The 20,309-nt window shown below is 56.2% G+C and overlaps 2 protein-coding genes across 4 annotated transcripts in view; both read right to left on the bottom strand.

Moving 5' to 3' along the window:
- TBCD (tubulin folding cofactor D) overlaps positions 1–6,674 on the bottom strand; it is a 155,097-nt gene extending 148,423 nt beyond the window's left edge. For 2 of the 3 annotated variants that reach the window (XM_032870309.1, XM_032870308.1), the window contains exons 1-2: positions 6,381–6,673; positions 5,121–5,171 (exon numbers count right to left, since the gene is read on the bottom strand). In XM_032870309.1, the coding sequence (XP_032726200.1) occupies positions 5,121–5,171; positions 6,381–6,567 (238 nt within the window). In that variant the 5' untranslated portion in view covers positions 6,568–6,673. Of the gene's footprint in view, positions 1–5,120; positions 5,172–6,380 lie in introns of all 3 variants that reach the window. The other variant, XM_032870310.1, reaches the window with a different exon arrangement.
- A 1,550-nt stretch (positions 6,675–8,224) lies between these two features.
- Positions 8,225–15,120, bottom strand: FN3K (fructosamine 3 kinase). The gene is made up of 6 exons (XM_032870312.1): positions 14,958–15,120; positions 12,760–12,911; positions 12,551–12,642; positions 12,187–12,269; positions 9,504–9,626; positions 8,225–8,660 (listed from the first exon to the last, which is right to left on the bottom strand). The coding sequence occupies exons 1-6, from the start codon at positions 15,096–15,098 to the stop codon at positions 8,322–8,324; spliced, it is 930 nt and encodes a 309-aa protein (XP_032726203.1). The 5' UTR covers positions 15,099–15,120; the 3' UTR covers positions 8,225–8,321.
- Positions 15,121–20,309: the final 5,189 nt, after the last annotated feature.

Consider the following 20,309-nt stretch of genomic DNA (forward strand, 5'->3'; position numbering starts at 1 on the left):
ACTTCTAGTTATAAAGGAATGACTTATATGGAATTGCTCTATCACCAAAAAGTAGAAAACTAGACAAATATATGACAAATATATTTTCAGACACTAGAACAACAGGCAGTGCAAGGTAACAAACCAAGTGAGGGAAAAAAACAACAACTGGGATCCACAGCCGCCCAGGCTATCTGCTGGGAGGTAATTTTTAGAACTCAATACAGGGAGGGGGACTCAAAGACAGCAGAGACCGAGGTTCAAAAAGGCTAAGTCAGCTGAAATCTGCAGGGCAGAGTAATGAAGAGAAAGGTACGGAGAGAATGAGCTCCAGAAGTCTACAGAGTCCCCTCCAATCTTTGGCTGAATATTCACAAGCATGGGAGGAGTCCACAAGGCCAGGTAAGAACAACTGCCAAAAAGCACTGAGGCAAAGAGTTTCCAGCTGACACGGGGCTAACATTCAAATTCCATCAAGCCAGAGTAGAGTCCCTGTGGAGTACCCAGAGCAACCACTAGACACTCCAGAGAAGTCTTTCTCTAAAGTAGTAAGGGTAAATTAGAGAGAAATACAGAAAAAGCAAGACCTGCCCTAATAAGACTTTAATAGGATCAAAAGCATACAAATGATTTACAATCAACTAAACTGCCTAACAAATTTGAGCACTCTTTAAGACAAAAAATTTAAAACCACCACCATCATAATAATCACAATGCCCATGATCCACTCAAAAATTACAGGACATGTGGCTGTCTAAAGTTACTGTGACTCCTAACAGGGAAAATCAGTCAAAAGAAATTCCCCAAAGAAGATATAAACTTTAGAGCAAGTATCATAAATACTATAAATACTAAAACATGCTCAAAGATGGAAAAGAAAACATGAACAGTGTGAGGCAAGAAACGAAGATACTGACACAAACAACTTCAAGAGCTGGAAAAAAGACCTGAAAGGAAAAAGTTACTAAATGAGTTTAACCGCAGATTAGATACTGCAGAAGGAAGATCAGAGAACTTGAAGACACAGTAACTAAACTTCCACACTACAGGGGGAGGGGACTGAAACACGAGGCAGCCTCAGCGCCGTGCGCAGCGGTGTCAAGTGATCATCACGTGGGTGACCCAAGGGCACAGGAGAGAAGGAAGAGCAGAGAAATGTGCATAGAAATGGTAGCTAAAATTATTCTAAATGTGATGAAAACTATAAACCTATTAATCCAAAAGGTTCAGCAAAGTCCAAGCAGGATAAATGGGAAGAAAATGCATGTCATTATTAAACTGCTGAAAACAAGCAATAAAAATACCAAATGCCAGAGAAAAAGGCCCACATTACATGGAAAAATAAAGGGAAGAATAAAGACAGACTTCTTGTCAAAACCAATACAAGCCCAAGGCAGTAGGACCATATCTTTTAAATGGCTAAAAGAAAAAACTGTCACCCTAGACTTCTAGAATCAGCAAAATTTCTCAAAAATGGAAATGAAACAAAATATCAAAAGCCAAAAGAATTCATCACCAGTAAACTGCACTTGAAAAATTCTTCAAGCAAAAAATAAATGAGACCAGATAGAAACTACAATCTACAGCAAAGAATAAAGGTGGAAATGGTAAATACATGAATATTAGACTTGGGGCACCTGGGTGGCTCAGTCAGTTAAGCCTCCAGCTCTTGGGTTCTGCTTGGGTCATGATCTCTAGGTGGTTAGATCAAGCCATACATCCAGCTCCAAGATCAGCATGAAGGCTGCTTGAGATTCTCTCTCCCTCTGCCTCTCCTGTTTTTTGTTTTTTTTTAAAGATTTACTTGTTTATTTTTAGACAGCGTGCAAGAGAGTCCAAGCAGGTGGGGCAGAGGGAGAGGGAGAGAGAATCTCAAGTGGACCCCTTCTGAGCATGGAGCCCAACACCGGGCTTGACCTCACAACCCTGAGATCAGGACCTGAGTGGAAACGAAGAGTTGGTCCTTAACTGCACCACTCAGGTGCCCTTCAACAAAGATAACTTTGAACCTTTTAAGTAGGCTCCATTCCCAGTGTGGAGCCCAACACGGGACCTGAACTACAACCCTGATATCAAGACCCGAGCTGAGATCAAGCGTTGGACACTTAACCGACTGAACCACCCAGGCGTCCCTGAACGTTTTTTAAATAACTAAAATGGATAACCACAGATAAAGAGACCAAGCTAGCATTATTTACAAACTATATATTTACTGCTTTGAAAACCCAAAAGAAACTGAAAAGCCAGTGAAGTATTTCATTGCATAACAAACTTTACACATTTACACCCAAGTGAAGAAGCCAGTCACAGAAGTCCACATACTGTCTGACTCCATTATGGGAAATGCTCAGAATACACAGATCCAGAGACAGAAAGCAGATCAGTGGTTGGCAAGAACTGGAGGCAAAGTGGGGGTGACTGTTGATGGGTATGGGCTTCTTCTGGGGGTGATGAAATGTTCAGGAATTCGTGCTAATGGCCGCACAACTCTGACACACTAAAAACCAATGAAGTCAACACATGAAAGGGTGAGCTCTATGGCATGTAAGTTACACCTCACCACCAGAGCACAAGCAGCTTCCATCCCAGAGCAAAACTCTGAACGGACCACTTAGGGTAAGGGAAGCGTTCCCCAGGGGGGGACGTGAGCACCCCCTTCTGCCATCTGGAACATCCTCAACGTGGTGGAAATTCAACCAACTCACCTGCTCCCAGAGGAGATCTGCCCATCCACTCACCACACTGCCTGACAGAATCCTCTCAGGAGAGGTTTAGCTGGAAACACTCCGACTTGGAAAACAGAAGCGGCGGAGCCCTCATCTACATCCATTTGGTCTTAAATATGGACAGAACCATAACATGAAAAGATCAAGTTACACAGAAAAGCTGATGGGAAGAGCGGACAACACCCAGAGCTGGACCAAGAGGTTCAGAAAGACAGCACAGCCACCCGCGAGAACAGAGACCGGAAAAGCAGACTACTCCGTGCTTACCTCAGTAACCCTCACCACCCCACAAGATGCCGTCAAGCAGAAACGAAGGATACAAATCCACAAAGAAACAAAGAAGCGGAAACAACAGCCCAGAGGTATCAGCTGTGACTTGGAAACTGGACAGCAGCAGGGAAAGCCATGGTAACTGGAGCCGCCCAGCAAGAAGTCAGAGCCGCGGGGCCAGGAACAGCCCAGGGCAGGACACAGGGAGGGCTGAAAACAGAAGGAGTGCTCTGGGGTCTCCAGGCCACAGCCCCTTCTAGGCAAAAGACCAGAGGTTTAGCTCTCGAGAGTGGTGAACACCATAGCCATTAGCCACTTTAAGCCATTTAAGCCAAATAAAGTTTTAAATTCAGCTCTTCACTCTTATTAGCCATATTCAAGTGCTCAGCAATCCCATGTGGCTAGTGGTGACCTTACCAGACAGCACAGATCTAGAACATTCCATCACCACACAAAGCTCTACTGCAGAGGTGCTCTGGAGAGAGTAGGTGCGAGAGGAAGCCAGGACACAGCTGACAAAAGCCACGCAGTCAGCACCTGACTCAACAAGGAGCAGGCATTCCAGACTAGGAGGCCACAGTGGGACCCTCCCCAACAGGGCGCCAGCACCCAGCAGCCAGCCATGTGCTCCCAGGTAGGAGCATCCACCCAGAAGACAACTTTGAAAAATACCAAACCAAGGACAAGAGCACTTTCATAGTAAAAACAAGGGGCAAAATAAATGCAAGAACATCTTCCACAAGCAAAACAAAGGACCACTCCTGGAAACTTAACATCCAATTCACAGGGACAGAGAAAGCAGAAGCAGAGAAATGACCAATAACACACCAGAAGTCCCCTGTGCCGAAGGAGTTAAGTCTTCAGGCTAAAATTGTAAAGTTAATGCCCAGCATAAGAGGGAAAGCCCAGAGCAAGTCACACTCTTATAGGACATCAGCTTCTAGAAACTTCCAGTAGCAAAGAAGTCTCCTGAAAAAGAAACTTGGACTTGGTAACAGTGGATAAGGGAACCATGCCTTCCATCTTCAACCAGACAAGCTATCAACCAAGTATGAAAAAGTATTTACTCTGCCTGAGACAGGTGAGAATTCAGAAACCTTACCTTCTACAAAACCTGGCTACCTGAGGAAGAAAAAAAGGGCACACACCGCACCGCCCACTTTTTAAAAGGCACATACATGGATGCTAAAAGCTAACCCCTAGACATGGTAACACGTCTGGAGTTTCAAGAGCCCTGTGGGGCAGGCAGTGCTAATAATCCCCATTTTTCCGATGAGGAAACCAGGGCCAGAGCAGCTGAGTGGTGGCCCTGGGATGCAAATCCAGGCAGCCTGGTCTGGGGCTCCTGCACCCAACCCCCACCCTGTGCTGTCTTTCAATTTAAGTTACTATTGCTACCTTCCTCCTTCCTAAATTTGCAGACAGAAAAAAGAAAAAAAATATCAGTTATCAGTATGAAATGGGTCAAAAATAAACAATGAGAAACTAAAGAAACAAAAAAAAGCCACTCCCCTAAACTAAGTTAAGGAAACCTGAGCCTCACTGTCTCCATCTAGAGAACAGAGCCGACCACAGATCACGCATTTACACAGCATCCTCAGGTGCTGGGAGGAGTAAATGATGACCCCATAAAGCACTCGATTTTAACAAAATGTGCCTGAAAAACAAACAGATTAAAATACACACGATGTGGGTGCCTGGGTGGCTCAGTGGGTTGAGCCTCTGCCTTCGGCTCAGGTCATGATCTCAGGGTCCCAGGATCGAGCCCCACATCCGGCTCTCTGCTCAGCAGGGAGCCTGCTTCCTCCTCTCTCTGCCTGCCGCTCTGCCTAGTTATGATCTCTGCCTGTCAAATAAATAAATTCTTTAAAAAAAAAAAAATACACACGATGAGCAAAAAAGAGGCTCTTAAGTAACAGCAAAGAAGAAAGAAGCTCCAAGACATCTGCCCACAGCCCAGAGCGACACTGCGAACTCCCAGGACCACCCCAGTCCACTAGCATTAATCAGTCCGGCTCACCAGCAAGGTCAGGCCACTTCATCCTGACGCCCTCTGCTGGCAAACACACACACACACACACACCCCAGCACCACACACCAAGGCCTTTGTGATCCTCCTGATCCATCATCAGCCTCTCTTCTTACCAAGGTGTGGGTCCAAGAGATGAGGCTGCTCCTGGTATGTGTCCATGATTACTAAAAAGAAAGACAAGGGAACTGACATCGCCCCGCCCGCAGGCACACAAGCCCCAGGAACCCTCAATCCCCCCGCCCCCAGCGAACTGCTATGGTGCTGCTCTTCAGAGCGCGGGTCACCTGGGCAGCCCCCACCGCCGCCGCTGCTGGCCCCCCGCCCTCCGCTTGCTCGGCACACCTTCCTCTCCCACCACCCGTCAATCCTTCCACCCCCTTCCTCCTCCCTCGCAGGGCACACTAAGCACCGTGCCCTCCGCGGGCCCAGCCCCCCGGAGCACACGCTGCTCCATCCCAGGCAGCCTGGTTTCCACCCCTTCCAGCAGCCGGCGGGGCTCCGTTCAGATCCGGGGGCCACGCCGCCTGCGGCAGGTGTCCCGGGCCACACACAGCCACACCTGCCAGCTTCCCGGGAACGGGAAGCCGGGCTCTCCCCGGAGACGCCCCTCACCCCACAACACTTCTGTGCACGGGACACAGGCTTGCCACCCCCCGTCCACAACCAAGGGAACAGACTCCGAAGGGCAACGAAGCTCCGGGCCCAAGGGGCGAGTGCGCATCACCCCTGCGGTGTGTCGGCAAAGTCCGAGTCGCGTCCAGCCAGCCGCCACCGTGCCCGTCCCTGAAGTCAGAGGGCCGGCCCCGCAAACCCGGGAAGGCAAAACTCGGCGGAAATTTCCTCAGCAGAAGGGCCCGCGAAGACGGCTTTACCGGGTCACAACACGCTTCCGCTCCCACCCTGGGATCCCGGGAGTCGCCGTCTCATCCGTCATCAGAGACGAGTGCCCAGGGCGCCGCCCGCCGCTGGCTCTCCGGGGCTGGACACCAGGAACCTGTCCTGCGCGCTCCCCGCCGGACCCCGCGGGGCGCAGGCCGAAGGGGGCCGTCCCGGACCGCACGGCCATCTGCTCCCCCGCCCTCCCGCGCCTTTGTCTGAGGCACGCGGGTGCGCGGCGGCTCCTCCTCTCGCCGCCGCCCGGTCCGCACAGCCGTCTCCGCGGGCACTCCGAGGACTCCGGGCCGCCCCGCAGAGGTCCACACCAGGGCCCTCACGTCCAGCCCTCCGCACCCCTCCTCCAACGGCAGGCGGAGAGGGAGCGCCCGCCGCCCCGCCGCCCCCGCGAGCGCACCGCTCCCAGAGGTGCGCGCCAGGTGCGAGCTGCAGCCAGACAGCACGCACACACGGCAACCGGGCCGGGGCCCCGCGCGCACCTCGGAACCGCTCCAGGGCACCCTCCTGGGCCGCCAGGTCGCCGAGCACCGCCCTTAGGCGGCCGAGCAGCGCGCGGGTCTCCGCGCTCTCGCCGAACGCCTCCAGGGCGCCGCCGTGGGCCAGCGCCTCCTCCTCCGCCCCGTCCTCCGGCGCGCCCGCGGCCGGCTCCTCGCCCAGGGCCATCATTGGCGTCCCGGACTGCGCCCGTGGGCTCGAAGCCCGGCTACGCGCAAGCACGGGATGGGAAACGCGGGCGGTTGCCGGCTGAGGGACGACGGCTGAAGCAGAGGCGGTGGCTACCGACGCTGGCCCCGCCCCACGACCTCCGACCTCGCGCCTCGGACCCGCTACGGAGCGCGCCGGCCGCCAAAAGAGCGAGCACAGAGGAGGGGCCGAGCCCCGTGAGGCGGGGCCGAGCCCCCGAAGGGCGGGGCCGAGTCCCGGGGGGCGGGGCCCGGGTAAAGGGAGATGATAAGGCGAAGACTGCGGCGCGGGCTGGGGGCGGGGCCCACCAGCCGGCGGGGTGGGGCTCTGAGCTCGCGGATGGAGCCCAAGAGGGGTGTGGAACTGAGCCCGTGAGGGGCGGGGCGGGAGTCTGAGCTCGTGGGTGAGGTGGGGCGGGGACAGAGCCTGAGGGCGGGAGAGGGGGAGGGACGGAGTCTGTTGGGGGGGGGTTGGGGGAGTGTCTGAGCCTGGGGGTGGGGTCTGAGCTCTGGGCGGGGGCCTGTGAGTGGGTCTCAGTTGGGAAGGGGTCTGAGCCTGTTGTGGGGGACGGGTCTGAGCCCCGGGTCGGTGGGCTGAGGGGGGAAGTGGCCCGCGCTGGGAGTGGAGTCGCAGCCAGAGTCGCAGGAGGAGACCCACACCCCCGCCGGTCTACCCCCGCCTCCCCGCACACGCGAGCTGCTTCGCCAGGAGAGAGACCCAGGCCCTGAGCCCCGCCCCCCACACCCCGTCCCCTACCCCACCCCTACACACCCCTGCCCCCCTACCCCCCCAACACGCAGGAGCTGCTGCGCTGGTGGCACCGTCACAACATGGGTTCTGCGACAATGGCAGTTTCTGGTTTGAAAGGCCCAATGTCTGGAAGGATGAGTCTGGGGTGTTCGTTCTTTCTAGAAGTCAACAGGCTCACCCGTCCTGGTGGGACCAGCCTCCTGACGGGAGGCCAGCTGGACAGTCACACCCTCAGAAAAAAGAGATTTGGGCACCGCTACCCCGCGAAATTGGAAATTTTGCAAGAAGTAATAAAGGCGTGGCCACGTCTTCAGGGACGCAGTGTGCACGGCCAGCGCCCCATAGACCCCGCCCCAATGCCACCTGCTCCAGCCCCCCTTCAATGATGTCAGCCCTGATATCCCCAACCAACCGGCCAAACCGGCCACCTGAGCGCAGTGGACACCTCTGACACCCCAGTGGGCACACCCCACTACCCGAGATTCTCCCCCCACCCTCACCCTCTTGTCATCCAGCCACCAACACACCAGGTGAAGAACAGGGTGCTGAGCACACGGTTGGTAGCCGCAGCTCAGATATTGAGGACCTCTGCTCCGCAAGGGCGGACTCATAGATCCATTCAGCCCCAGAGAGGTGGCTCCAGAGGTGAGACCCATCTCCTGGTCCCAAATTCTGTCTGACCCCGAGTCCACAGGGATGCGTGACCCCAACTTCCTCCTACGCAATTCCCAGACCTGTGTGATTTCTGCAATAGTTACCATGAAAATATCCGAATTCCCCCAGATCACCGTATGTAATGAGCCTGTTGGGAACCTGTCAGGTGCCCTGGGCCCCCTGTCCATTAGCCCAACTGCAAGGAGGGTAGAGGCACAGACAACTCACACCGTGCTCCCTGAACCCCTGACTTTATTAGTCCCCGAAGCCATCTCTGGTGCTGCCACCCTCCCTCATCTGCAAAGCAAGGCGACAGGGGTACAGGCTGGGGACTACTGCAGAAGCTTCCGCATGGTGCCCAGGGACGGGCTCCTGTACCCCTGCCCAAAGTGGTTCCAGTGGTTTAGGTAGTTAAAGAGCTGGTACAGCAGCAGCCGCTTGTCGAACCCCGGAGCCTTGGGGATCTTCCGGTGGTAGGCCGTGAAGAAGGACCTGGGAAACCCCCCAAACATCAAAGCAATTGCCAGTTCAAACTCAGAATGTCCATAGAAGGAAGCTGGGTCATAAACAATGGGCCCCGAGTCATCCTCAGCCACGTTTCCCGACCAGAGATCCCCATGAAGAAGGGCGGGGACGATCTCTAGACCACGAAACAGATCTGGGATCTTCACCTAAGAAAAATAATGATTGCACAGAGTTACCATGGGACTATGAGCCACGGCTGCCTCATCCAATACTTAGAAATAAGGCAAAGATGACCTTATGTTTCTTCAGGATCCAACCACAGCCTTGTCTGGGAAGCCCAGGAATGAGGATCCCTGAGTCCAGCAGAACGCCTTATCTTACTCTTACAAATTTAGGTCGGGGCGCTCCACAGCCCTACTGATGTCCACTCAGTAGAGACCTCAGGGGATGTGGCCCGACAGGTTACCAGCCGAATAACCTAATTGGAGGGGTTTTCAGGCACCTCCGCAACCTTTCTCTGCTGCCCCTTCACTTCCCAGCACACCCGGGCCGACTCCTCCTAGTAATATGGGCCACTTCATTAGTAAGTCAAATAAAATGTCCCGCTGCATGTTCACCCTGGATTGGCATGAAAATTCTGTTCTTCACATTCAGAGAGTTACATTCTCAAACTAGTCACTCCGGGGCATCTGCTGCCCACATCTCTTAAGAGGTGAGACATTCCTGCTTTGAGAAAGAACAGGGTAAGAGTGGGTAAGAAAGCAATAGTAAACGCCACTGTTTATGAGCCAAGCTCCTGAGTGTCACGTGAGCAAAGCCTGAGGCTAAGTGCTTGGTGACCGAGCCCATGAGACTTGCACTCAGGGGCCAAGTATGGCCTCGGGTACCATCCCCTTCCCAGGTTCCCCATCACGCCAATAGTCAGGCACTGATGTGTCCACACTTGACCAGCTCTGCTCCCGGGCTCCACTCTACCAGAGGACCCCACACAAATGCGATGGGCTCAGAAAAGGACAGCCCCTGTCCCCGAGAGTAACGTCTGCACCCACCTGTAGCTGTGACCAGAGTTCTCGTGCCTCTCGGTCAGCATAGTCCTTTTCGATGAGGTCCAACTGCGCCTGGAGACGGTGCCGAGCAAAGAAGGTCGGCCAGTCCTCCTGCCACTCGTTCACCTGGACAACGAGATGGGGCTGGGCTGCAGCTCTGCAAGGCGACTGCCCACACCCAGGCACAACCACGAACAGACACAGCAAACACTACAGCTTGCCAACAGAGGACAAGAAAAAGGGAAACAAAGAACAGATAGGACACCTAGAAAACAAAGACCAAGACAGATTCACCCTAATCATATCAATAAGCAAATTACACGCAAGGGGTCTAAGTACCCCAGTTAAAAGACTAATTCCAAGCTGTGTACAAGACATGCCCTTTACATATAATGCCAGAAATAGGTTAAAGGGATAGAAAAGATACGCCATGCTAGCACCGGTCAAAAGAGAGCTGGAACGGCCGTCCTAGTGTCAGACAGTAGATTTCAGAGATGAGAAGAACATAAAAATAAGGAAAGTCAGGGGCGCCTGGGTGGCTCAGTGGGTTAAGCCTCTGCCTTCAGCTCAGGTCACGATCCCAGGATCCTGGGATCGAGCCCCACATCAGGCTCTCTGCTCGGCGGGGCGCCTGCTTCCCCCTCTCTCTCTCTGCCTGCCTCTCTGTCTGCTTGTGATCTCTCTCTCTCTGTCAAATAAATAAGTAAAATCTTTGAAAAAAAAAAATTGAAAGCAGGCGACGAGGTCCTTTCCCCAAACAGCCTGAGGCATATGGGATGGCAGCTCCTCCCTCCCCATCTGTCTGCACAGGCTCCCTCTCCCTGTCCAAGGCTCCATCTCCCTTCTGGATGGCCAGGGTATAAAAGACACAAACTGAGTATCAGGAGCTGGACACCAGCATTGGCCAGCCTGGTCCCTCCTCCTGGACAGAGGGACTGTGATCCCCTCACCCAGAAAGGGCAGGACTTGGGCCTGAGCTGCCAAAGGCAGGGCCACCTGAGGGCACCGCTGGTGGGAGCCAACCTTCACCTTGACAGAGGGGCAAGGCAGTGAGGGGGTTGGGCCCACACTCTGAAGCCAGGCTGTGGGTCAAATCCTGGCCCCCCACTCGCTAGCCGCATGGCCTCCCTGTCCCGCTCGGCTTCTCGGTGCTTCTGTTTTCTCATCTATAAAAAGAGTCAAATGACAACACCCACCTCCTAAGGTTGCTACGGCAACTGGGGGACTGGTGTTGGATAAAGCACTTAGAGATGTGCCCAGGGAGTGGCGTGCACGAAATGCCAGTGGTCCCAAGGGGGCTGAGCACACAGCTGTCTGAGAAGCCCGCTGCCACCGCGCAGGGTTGCCCCACCAATGGCTGCAGGCCCTGAAAGCCCATGCATCCCTCCCAAGGAGCAGGACCCTCCTGGAACTTCTGGGCTAGTCCAGGCACTCCATGCAGGACCATCTGTCCTAGCTTAAGGTGGACTAAGTGTCCACCCAGGTCCCTCACCCCTTTCTGGCCAGCTGAAGCTGAGCTAAATAGGTTCATTGGTTCTGGAGTCTAAAGGGGCACACAGGGGCAATTTGGGTCCCTAATGGACCAGCCCCATTTTCACCAACTTCACAGATTGGGGGTTTGTGTGTGATTTCATTCCTTGGTTCTTGAAAAGTCACTGTGCAAGGTCAAGTGGGGCTTTGGGGAGCCCACAGCTCTTAACTCAACATCTGAAGCAGGACATTAAGCCCCATCTAGCCACTCTGGCCCCGGCTCCAGGCAGACGCGTAACCTGGGGGAGCTGGCTTCAGCAGACGCTTAAGGAGCTCTAACAAATCTGGGAAAGCACTGTGTGGACAGAGCCTGAGGGACCCCGGATGCGAGGCCCGCCCGTGGGCCAGGGGACCCCAGATGCAAGGGCTGCCCAGTGGCTGGGAGCCCTAAGTCTGGCTCAGGCTTCATAAGGATGTCACCCCAAGGACCACCCACTTTGGAGACTTGCCCTCTGCCCACACAGGAGACAGGGAGGGACCAAAGGCCAACTAGTACAGGCTTCCTTGTACACAAAATGCCTAGAATGGGCAAATCCATAGAGACGGGAAGAGGTGACCTGTTACCAGGGCCGGAGGCAGGGGACTGGGGAGTGACTGCTAACTGGTAAATGCTTTCTCCTGGGGGTGAGGAAGATGTGCGATAATCAGACAGTGGCGATGGCTGCACAACTCGGGGATATACTAAAAAACACAGAATTGTACGCGTTTCTCTGGGTTGTTTGTTTTTTTTTTCAAGTAGGCTGCATGCCCAGTGTGGAACCCAATACAGGGCTTGAACTCGTGACCCTGAGATCAAGACCTGAGCTGAGATCAAGAGTCAGATGGTTAACCTACTGAGCTGCCCAGACGTCCCCATACACTTTGAAATAACGGAGTTTGTGTCACGAGAACTACAACGTCCCCGAGTGGGGGACCAGGACCTGATCCCTGACTGGAGCGCGGCCTCACCTCTGCCCACTTCAGTCCCCACATTCAGCACACAACCTCCTGTGGTGAGGTCTCTGCTTGGATGCTCCCCCCCATCCAGCTTGCCCCCTCCTCAGAGCCCAGCCCCGCGAACTTCTACCTCTGCCCTCCCATCCCAGGTATCCAGGCTCACACTCGGAGCTCGGAACTCCGGCCACCTTCCTGGTGCGCAGAGGACGCCGGCACTCACCTGCGGGATGAAGCCGCAGCACGTCACCCTGTGGAAGCCAAACTTGGTCACGTGCCGAGGCTCGGCTCCCTCAGCCCTGCGGCCTGTCGGCAGAAAGAGCTGCTGTCCTTCTCTTCCATGCCAGAGCGCAGCAGACACCCGGACAGGCGCAGTCCCCAACTGACCCCTACCCGCACCCAGGAGCTCGTCCAGAGCTAGTCCGACGACCCACCTGCGGGCGCCCCCAGCCTTCTCCCCTGCCCAGCGGCACCGCAGGCGACGGGTGCCGCTCAGCCCCAGGAAAACTCAGAGCGCTGCCCACCCCCCCCCGCCGGGCAGGCACACCAGGATGGGGGCAAGGGCGCACAGAAGCGCACAAACATACCCACTGTGCTCTCCTCCTCCTTCGACTTCTCCCCAAGCTTCTGGTTGTGAAGGTGCAGGTCCGCCAGCTGCTCCCCCAGTCTGGCCGCCTGACTGAGGAAAGAGGCGAGGCCACGGCTTCACGCAGGGAATTCCAGGCCACTGGGGCCTGAAACACTCCTCTCCGCCTCCCTCCCTCTCCCCCTCCTCCCTCCCCCCACACTCCCGCACCTGCTCAAGCCCCTCATCTTCAGATGCTCCATCACGAAGGCAGCCCCACCTCCAGGCAGGTCAATCACCTTGATGGGCCGAGGCACCCGCACCAGGCCTGTGCTCTGGAGGGCTTCCAGGCTTGCCATCTCACCCTCGAACATCTGCCGGGCCTGCGTCCCAAAGAGGCACCGTGAGTCCAGCAGGGGCCTCTGCCGCCCTGGACAGGAGCCGCCGCGCAGGATCCCAAGCACCCGGGACCTTCAGCTATGGAAAACTAGCTGGAGAGCAAGACATCAGCTCCTCAGAGAGTGGGGCGCAAAGTGGCCCCTTTCGTATAGGAAGGGGCTGCAGGATGAGGCTGTGCCTGGGGCCTGGGGTGATGCACCCCCTTGAGTGCTTCCTCTGAGAGGAGGGAAGCCCAGGGCAGAGGAGGTGCTGGAGGTGCTGGGTATACGGTGGGGTGCAGGGAGCCCATGGAAGTGTCAAGTGTGCTTGGGGGCACAGTGGGGTCCTGCAGGATGCTGCTGGGGCCACAGGTACCATGGGGTGCAAGGAAGGTGGTGAGGTACCTCAGGGGGCTGTGGGAGTCCTGGGGGTATGCTGGGGTGCTGTGGAGGTTCTGGGTAGTGCCATGGCAGGGGCTGTGGGAGGGCCGGGTGTGCCAGGGAGTACAGTGGGGTGCCTCAGAGTGTGGGTTAGTGGCGGGTCTGGAGCTGGACCTGGTCCCCTTCCAGGTTACCTGCCCACCTCACAGCCTCAGGCAATCCCAGCAGGGCAGGAGCACCACAGGGGGGCCTGAGGCCTCATCTCTGAGTGACTGGGACACACACTGGGGGCAAGGGAAGGCAGGGCAGGAAGGTCAGCAGGGCCTGGCTCGGGTCCAGGGCCTGTCCCCAGAGATAAGCAGGCAGCAGGGCCTGGGGCGTGGGAAGGAGCCTCACACCCCACCAAGGAAGAAGAGGGAACAGCCTCTGCTGGGACGCAGGAGCCGTCCCATTTCTGAAACATTTCCCACAAATACCCCGATTTTAGACCAGGTGAACTCTCACCCCATATTCACTATTAGTTGGTTAGAAGTGTGCTTATTAATGTGAACACTTCTGGCTAAAGAATTATTTCTCATGAGGCCAAAGTACTATGTCCACAGGGGCAGAGAATCCCACCCTTTACTTCAGAGTACTCAAGGGGAAACTGAGGCAAGGCGTCCTCCACACCGCCAGCCCACACCTGGGATTCTGAAGGAAGGGGTGGCTGGTGTCAGGGAACATCCCACAGTCCCCAGCGATCTCAGCGGCGCTCCCAGGGCAAGCGAACCCCCAAACATACAGGAGCAGAGAACACCTGGGCTCCAGACTGCTTGTGTCCTGAGTGCCTCCCCTGCCATCTGCTCACCTACTGCACCCAGGCTTTCAAGGGCAGATGGTGGGATCCTGGCCTGGGGGAGCACTCAGTGAGGAGGGTTCTACAGCCTGCCTGGACCCTGAACCCAAAGTGCTTCCCAGGAGGTGGGGCTTATTTGGAGGGCTTTTGGAGGGCTTTTGGTTCTGAAAGGAAGTTCCCTGACAGTTCCCTGGACCAGGCCCAACCCCTCATCCACAGGTGGGCAGTGCTGCAGGGGGACAGGGAGGAGCCTCTCTGCAAGTCCTTCAGCCCCATAGCCAGCACCCCCAACTCCTGCTCAGGCCCTGGCTCACGGGGGGGGGGGGGGGGGGGGGGACCTTGCGGAGTCACCCTCAGCACCGGGGGTGCGCTTGCCCAGGCTAACCTCCTCCGTTCGGAAAGTGTATTTAACAGCAAACGCTAAGCAGGCATTACCCAGCTCCAAACACGAGCACAGGCCCGGACTCGGGGGGACTGGGTCGCGCCCTCGCGCTCCCTCACCGAGCCTGGCCTCCAGGTGCCCCTCCCGCCTGGTGAGACGGACCCACGCGCTGTGGAAGGGGGAGCCGGGAGCCGGCCGGGGAGAAGCAGACGCAGCCCGGGACTCCAGGACGCCAAGCCTCGCGTCCCCCACGCTCGGTGGGCAGAGAAATGACAGCGAACGCGGGTTATGAACCCGCTGACGAAGCCCCGCGTCCTTAGAAAATGCTGGAGCCCCGCGGCCCCGCAGGTGCCCGCTCCGGCAGGACCGCGCCCCGCGCCCCGCGCCCCCCGCCCCGCTCCCGCCGTCCCCTCTCCAGCCTCCGGCTCAGGCCGCGGGGGTGTCGTGGCCGCACCTGCGTCCGGCGGTTGACCTTGACGAACACCGGGCCCGCGTCCGTGTCGTAGGCGCGCCCCTCGCTGATGCAGCCGGCACCGGGGCTCCCGAAGGCCCGCAGGCTCGCGGTGCGCAGCTCGGCGCGCAGCAGCTGCTCCATCGCGGCGGCGGGCAGGGCGCGGGGGGGGGGGGCGGCGGCGGAGGGCGCAGACGCGGGCCGGGGCGGAGCCGCAGCTGCAGAGGCCGCTGTCCGCGGGGGCGGCGCCGAAGCTGCACCGCCTGCGGGCTCCGCGGCGTCCGGCCCCGGTGCTCCCCGCCGGCTCGCGCCGTGGGGGAACCGAGCCGGCCGGAGGCCGAGGGCCGGCGGGGCCTTTCCGTGGAGACTGGAGTGGGGGCGGCGCCCTCCGCCTGTGTCCGCGCGGGGCGCCAGACAACCCTCCGTGGGGCCCACCCACGGGGCGCCCTGCCAGCACCTCCCGCCAGAGGCTGCACGAACCATTGCTGGACGTCGGCCCAGCCCCAGCGGGACGCAGGGCACAGTTCAGGGTAGGGTCCGCTATCCCTGGGACACGGGTCACAGGCCCAGCTAGATCTCGCACTGTCGGGACACGGCTGGGGGTCCTGACCACATCCCCTGGCCCAGACTCTGTCCAGTGAACCCGTCGCCGGTGCTGGGCTTGTTCATCCGGGCACTTGGTGGACATCACAGGTCGAGGGTGCTCCGGGGACTCTGATACCAAGTGGCCCACCCTACCAAGTACGGAACCCCTGGTAAGAGACCTGCTGCCCTCAAAAGGAGCCTCAAAACACACATGCCCCAGGCGCCTGGGGGACTCAGTTGGTGAAGCCTCTGCCTGCAGCTCAGGTAAGGGTCCCAGAGTCTTGAGATAGGGGCTGCCTGCCTTGCTCCCTGCTCAGCAGGGAGCCTGCTCCCCCCTCTCCCTCTGCCTGCCACTCCCCCTGCTTGTGCTCTCTCGCTCTCTCTGTCAAGTAAATAAATAAATAAAATCTTTAAAAAAATATACATGCCCATGTGCATGCACACACATGCACAAGGTCATTGCAGAACCGCAGGTGGGATGGGAGAGATTATGTGTCCATCTGTGGAAAAGGCATCTACCTCTGCATGTCTTCCTCCTCCTACACTTTTTCTCCCAGCCTGGTGAAGCCCACCTTCTTATTGCATCTTGAGGAAGGGTTCCTAATGGAGAGATGTGAGCTCTTGCCCTTCTGCAAATGTCTTTATTCTCGATTGAGATTTTGGCTGGGTATAGAATTCCAGGTTGGAAATGAGGTCCTGCTCCATTACTTTCCGGCTCATTTGGTATCGAGAAGTTTGAGGCCACTTTGATTCTTCCTCTTTGTGTGGAAACTGTTCTCTCTCTGGAGGCTTTTAGGGTCCTCCCTGTGTCCCCAGGATCTGACAATTTCCCCAAGAGGTGGCTGGGGTAAGTTTCCTGCCATCCCCAAGGCAGTTCAGGTGAGCGGTTTCAGGACAGAAACTTGGTCCTTCTACCTTCTGAGGTTGTCTTCAGCTCTTTATGGTTTCCTCCCTGTCTTCTCTGTTCTCTTTTTCAGAATTACAAATATTGGTTCTAAAGTGGGTCCCAAAGCTGCCAGAGTTAGGCACCCATGAGCCTGCAGGCACCATGGGGGAGATGCTGGTCTTCACTGAGCCTTGGGCATGGTTTTGCCCAAGCAGGGTCTGAATGTGGCAGGTGGCAGCCAGACAGGGGCACAGCATCTTACTGGTGCTGACGCCCAGGCACTTGGGGTCCCTTCCCAGACCTCCCAGCTCCTATCTGAGCAGCCAAATCCTCCACGTGAAGACACATGCCAAAGAGAGCACTGTAACTTTGCAAATTGGCCCCACTCTCCTCTCAAAGGTACATGTGAGTTTTGGTCACCAGCTGGTTAGAAGTTCAGTTGGGAGATGTGATCAGGGACATCCAATGAACTGAGTCCCCTTTCTGAGGCAGGAGGACTGAGATAATGATGGGGTCATGCACATACACTGGACTCCCCTGCCTATTCAGAACCCTTACCGTGACACAGAGTCCAGTGACACCAAGAAGGAAAACAGCCCATGGCCGGGTAGGGCTTTTGCAAAGCTGCTCAGAAAAAGGACGCCAGGAAGGCAGCAGGGTGGTGGGGGGGTTGGAGTCCTAAGGCCCTGGCTGCAGCCTGAGCCAGCAGAGACACTGCCCAGGTGTCCCTTCTAGTCCATCGCTCTGGCCTCCACCAGGAATTGTGCTGGGGGCCATGGGATGAGGCAGATGATTGCTCTGAGAAAGGGAGGGGAATTCTGCCACCTCTTCAGAACCCAGAGGCCTTCATCTCTGTGCTGTTTCTGCACATATTCCAGTGTGAGCAATTCTTCTGTGCAAGAGGAAACCCACGCACTAGACAGGCTATCTGATGCAAGATGGCCTTGGAAGCACATTCCACTGGAAGGACGAGGAAGTGTCCCCCGCAAGTGGGGAGCCAGGAGCAGCACCCACAGGCAGGCACTGGGACAGCGCCTGGGTGTCATTATCAGCCCCCTTTATGAAAGAGGGATCCAAAGCTCGAGTGGCTAACCTAAGAGCCTCCTGTGCTGGTCCTGTGCCTACCATTACTGTGGTAATGATAAACGGAACTCATGATCCCATACAGGGCAAAAACTGGGAGGGCACCACCGGCGGAGGCCCCTAGACACAGAACACACAGCCAAAGACCACATCGAGGGCACAGAACTGACGTCCTGTTTCAGACAGAGACATCAAAGTTTCAGGGCCATTCTCATCAAAAGGACACTCAGAAGCTTTGGGGTGGGGTGGGGGGGCGCCTGAGTGGCTCAGTGGGTTAAAGCCTCTGCCTTTGGCTCAGGTCATGATCTCAGGGTCCTGGGTTCAAGCCCTGCATCGGGCTCTCTGCTCCGCGGGGAGCCTGCTTCCCCCCCATCTCTGCCTGCCTCTCTGCCTACTTGTGATCTCTGTCAAATAAATAAATAAAATCTTTAAAAAAAAACTATTAAAAAAGAAAAAGAAAAGCAGCAGCAGCTTTGAGGTGGGAAGGTCAAGTTCAGTTATCTGAGGACTTCCTTCTGTGGAAACGGTGGTACTCTGGCAGGGGCAGACCATGATGTGTTTGGATACAACATTCCCATTTCAGTAAGAAGTACAATGGCCCCAGAGACACACCTCACCCCTGCCTCTGGCAGCCCTTGGGGTGCTCACGGCTGCCCTGAAGGGCTCAAATGTCTTGCTGCCAAGGGGTTAAGGACCTGAATCTGAAGTTCATCCTATGTCTAGCCAAATCTCCCTGATATTCCAGAGGCCAGCAGGCTGCCCTGGCGAGGACAGGAGGCAGGCCGCTGCCGGGACCCCATCCCACAGCTGCCCTTGGAAGTGCGGCCTTCAGTCAGAACCTCATCCCCTCTGCCCCCAAGTCAGCCCAGACCCCCAGGGAACAATGCAGTCTCTGTGCTGGGATGACATGTGCTGAGAGGGGCTCTCATGGAACACAGCAACCCACCAGCAGCTTGGGATAGGTTCCGGGCTTCTGGGTCTGCAGCTTATACAATTTTGACTTTTTCTTTTTTAAGATTTTATTTATTTATTTGACAGACAGAGATCACAAGCAGGCAGAGAGGCAAGCAGAGAGAGAGAGAGGGGAGGAAGCAGGCTCCTCGATGAGCAGAGAGCCCGATGCGGGGCTCGATCCCAGGACCCTGAGGTCATGACCTGAGCCGAAGGTAGTGGTTTAACCCACTGAGCCATGCAGGCGCCCACAACTTTTTTAAGATTTTATTTATTTGACTGAGAGGGAACACAAGCAGGGGGAGGGGCAGAGGGAGAAGCAAGCTCCCCACTGAGCAGGAAGCCTGATGTGGGACTCAATCCCAGGACCCTGGGATCATGACCTGAGCCAAAGGCCCACACTTCACCACCTGAGCCCCCCAGGTGCCCCATAACAACTCTTTATATAAAAATATATACACATATAAAAAATTATGGGTGCAAAATTAGGTATAAAAGTTGGTATTTTATTTTTTTAAACTTTTAAGATTTATTTATTTGAGAGAGGGCCTGAGAGCATGCACGTGACGGGAGGAGAGGCAGGCAGGAGCAGCAAACCCCCTGCTGAGCAGGGAGCCCGATGCAGGACTGGACCCTAGGACCATGACCGCAGCCGAAGGAAGTCGCTTAACCAACTGAGACACTGAGGCACCCCCAAAAGTTGGTATTTTAGAATGAGCTATCGTACAAGCAGCCGAGTTTAAAAAGCTGGCAAGTCCTGCACCACCCCCAAAGCCAGGAGACAGGGGTGCACGGCTGTGATACCACCTCCTGCCTGGGGCCTGGCCACACCCTCACTGATGGCACAGCTCCCAGGAGGGGCCTCTGGGGACCTCTCTCTACAGCCCACTGGTGACCAGGCCTCCCCGAGCGGCCCACGCACCTCACCTGGTCAGACAGGAAAAGCAGTCCTCAGGCTACACTGTCCGTATGGGGGAAACTCCACGCTATTCTCTTAGTGAACAGTCGAGAAAGAAACTGCTCTTAAGAAACAAGGGTTCTGGGGCGCCTGGGTGGCTCAGTGGATTAAGCCGCTGCCTTCAGCTCGGGTCATGATCCCAGGGTCCTGGGATCGAGCCCCGCATCGGGCTCTCTGCTCTACGGGGAGCCTGCTTCCCCCTCTCTCTCTGCCTGCCTCTCACCAACTTGTGGTCTCTGTCTGTCAAATAAATAAATAAAATAAATCTTTAAAAAAAAAGAAAGAAAGAAACAAGGGTTCTGTTTGTCACAAGGCATTACAAAGGTCTCTTGGCAAACACCTAAGATAAACATTGAGTTACATTGCAAATGAAGGAAATACACAATCCCGTGCATGACTGACATCAGTGAGTTTATTCAAATGTTTATGCAAAAGGCTTTCTTAGCATCAATGCCACTCAGAACAGTCCGCGTGTAGCGGGAGCCGCGGGGTAGAGCTTTTACACAAAGGAGTAGCTCACGAGCTTTCCAAGGGCAGGCGAGATGGGGTGCTGACAGGAGGGACTCAGTGGCTCCTAAACTTACCCAGGACCCGCAGTTTGGTCACTCCCAGAACCAGCTTCCAGACTGCTCGGCCTGTGGCAGGCACAGAGCGGCCGGAAAAGAAGGGAATGTGCTCAGTGACCCCGGCAGCAAGAAGCCGAGGGCGGTGCTGGTTTCAGGTCTACTCTCACGTCTCACCCGCCGGGAGGCATCTTCCCCACGTCAGAGTGAGAGTCGCTCTGGAGAGGAGATGAGGGACTGCCGGGAACACGCGCCCAGCAGCAGCTGGCCATTCCGGCTCAGCCTCCGGGCAACAGCGTTTCCACGGGGCCCGCGCGATGGGGCCCACA

Source organism: Lontra canadensis, unplaced genomic scaffold, assembly GCF_010015895.1.
Source record: "Lontra canadensis isolate GAN:19392208 unplaced genomic scaffold, GSC_riverotter_1.0 scaffold41, whole genome shotgun sequence".
Classification (NCBI taxonomy): domain Eukaryota; kingdom Metazoa; phylum Chordata; class Mammalia; order Carnivora; family Mustelidae; genus Lontra; species Lontra canadensis.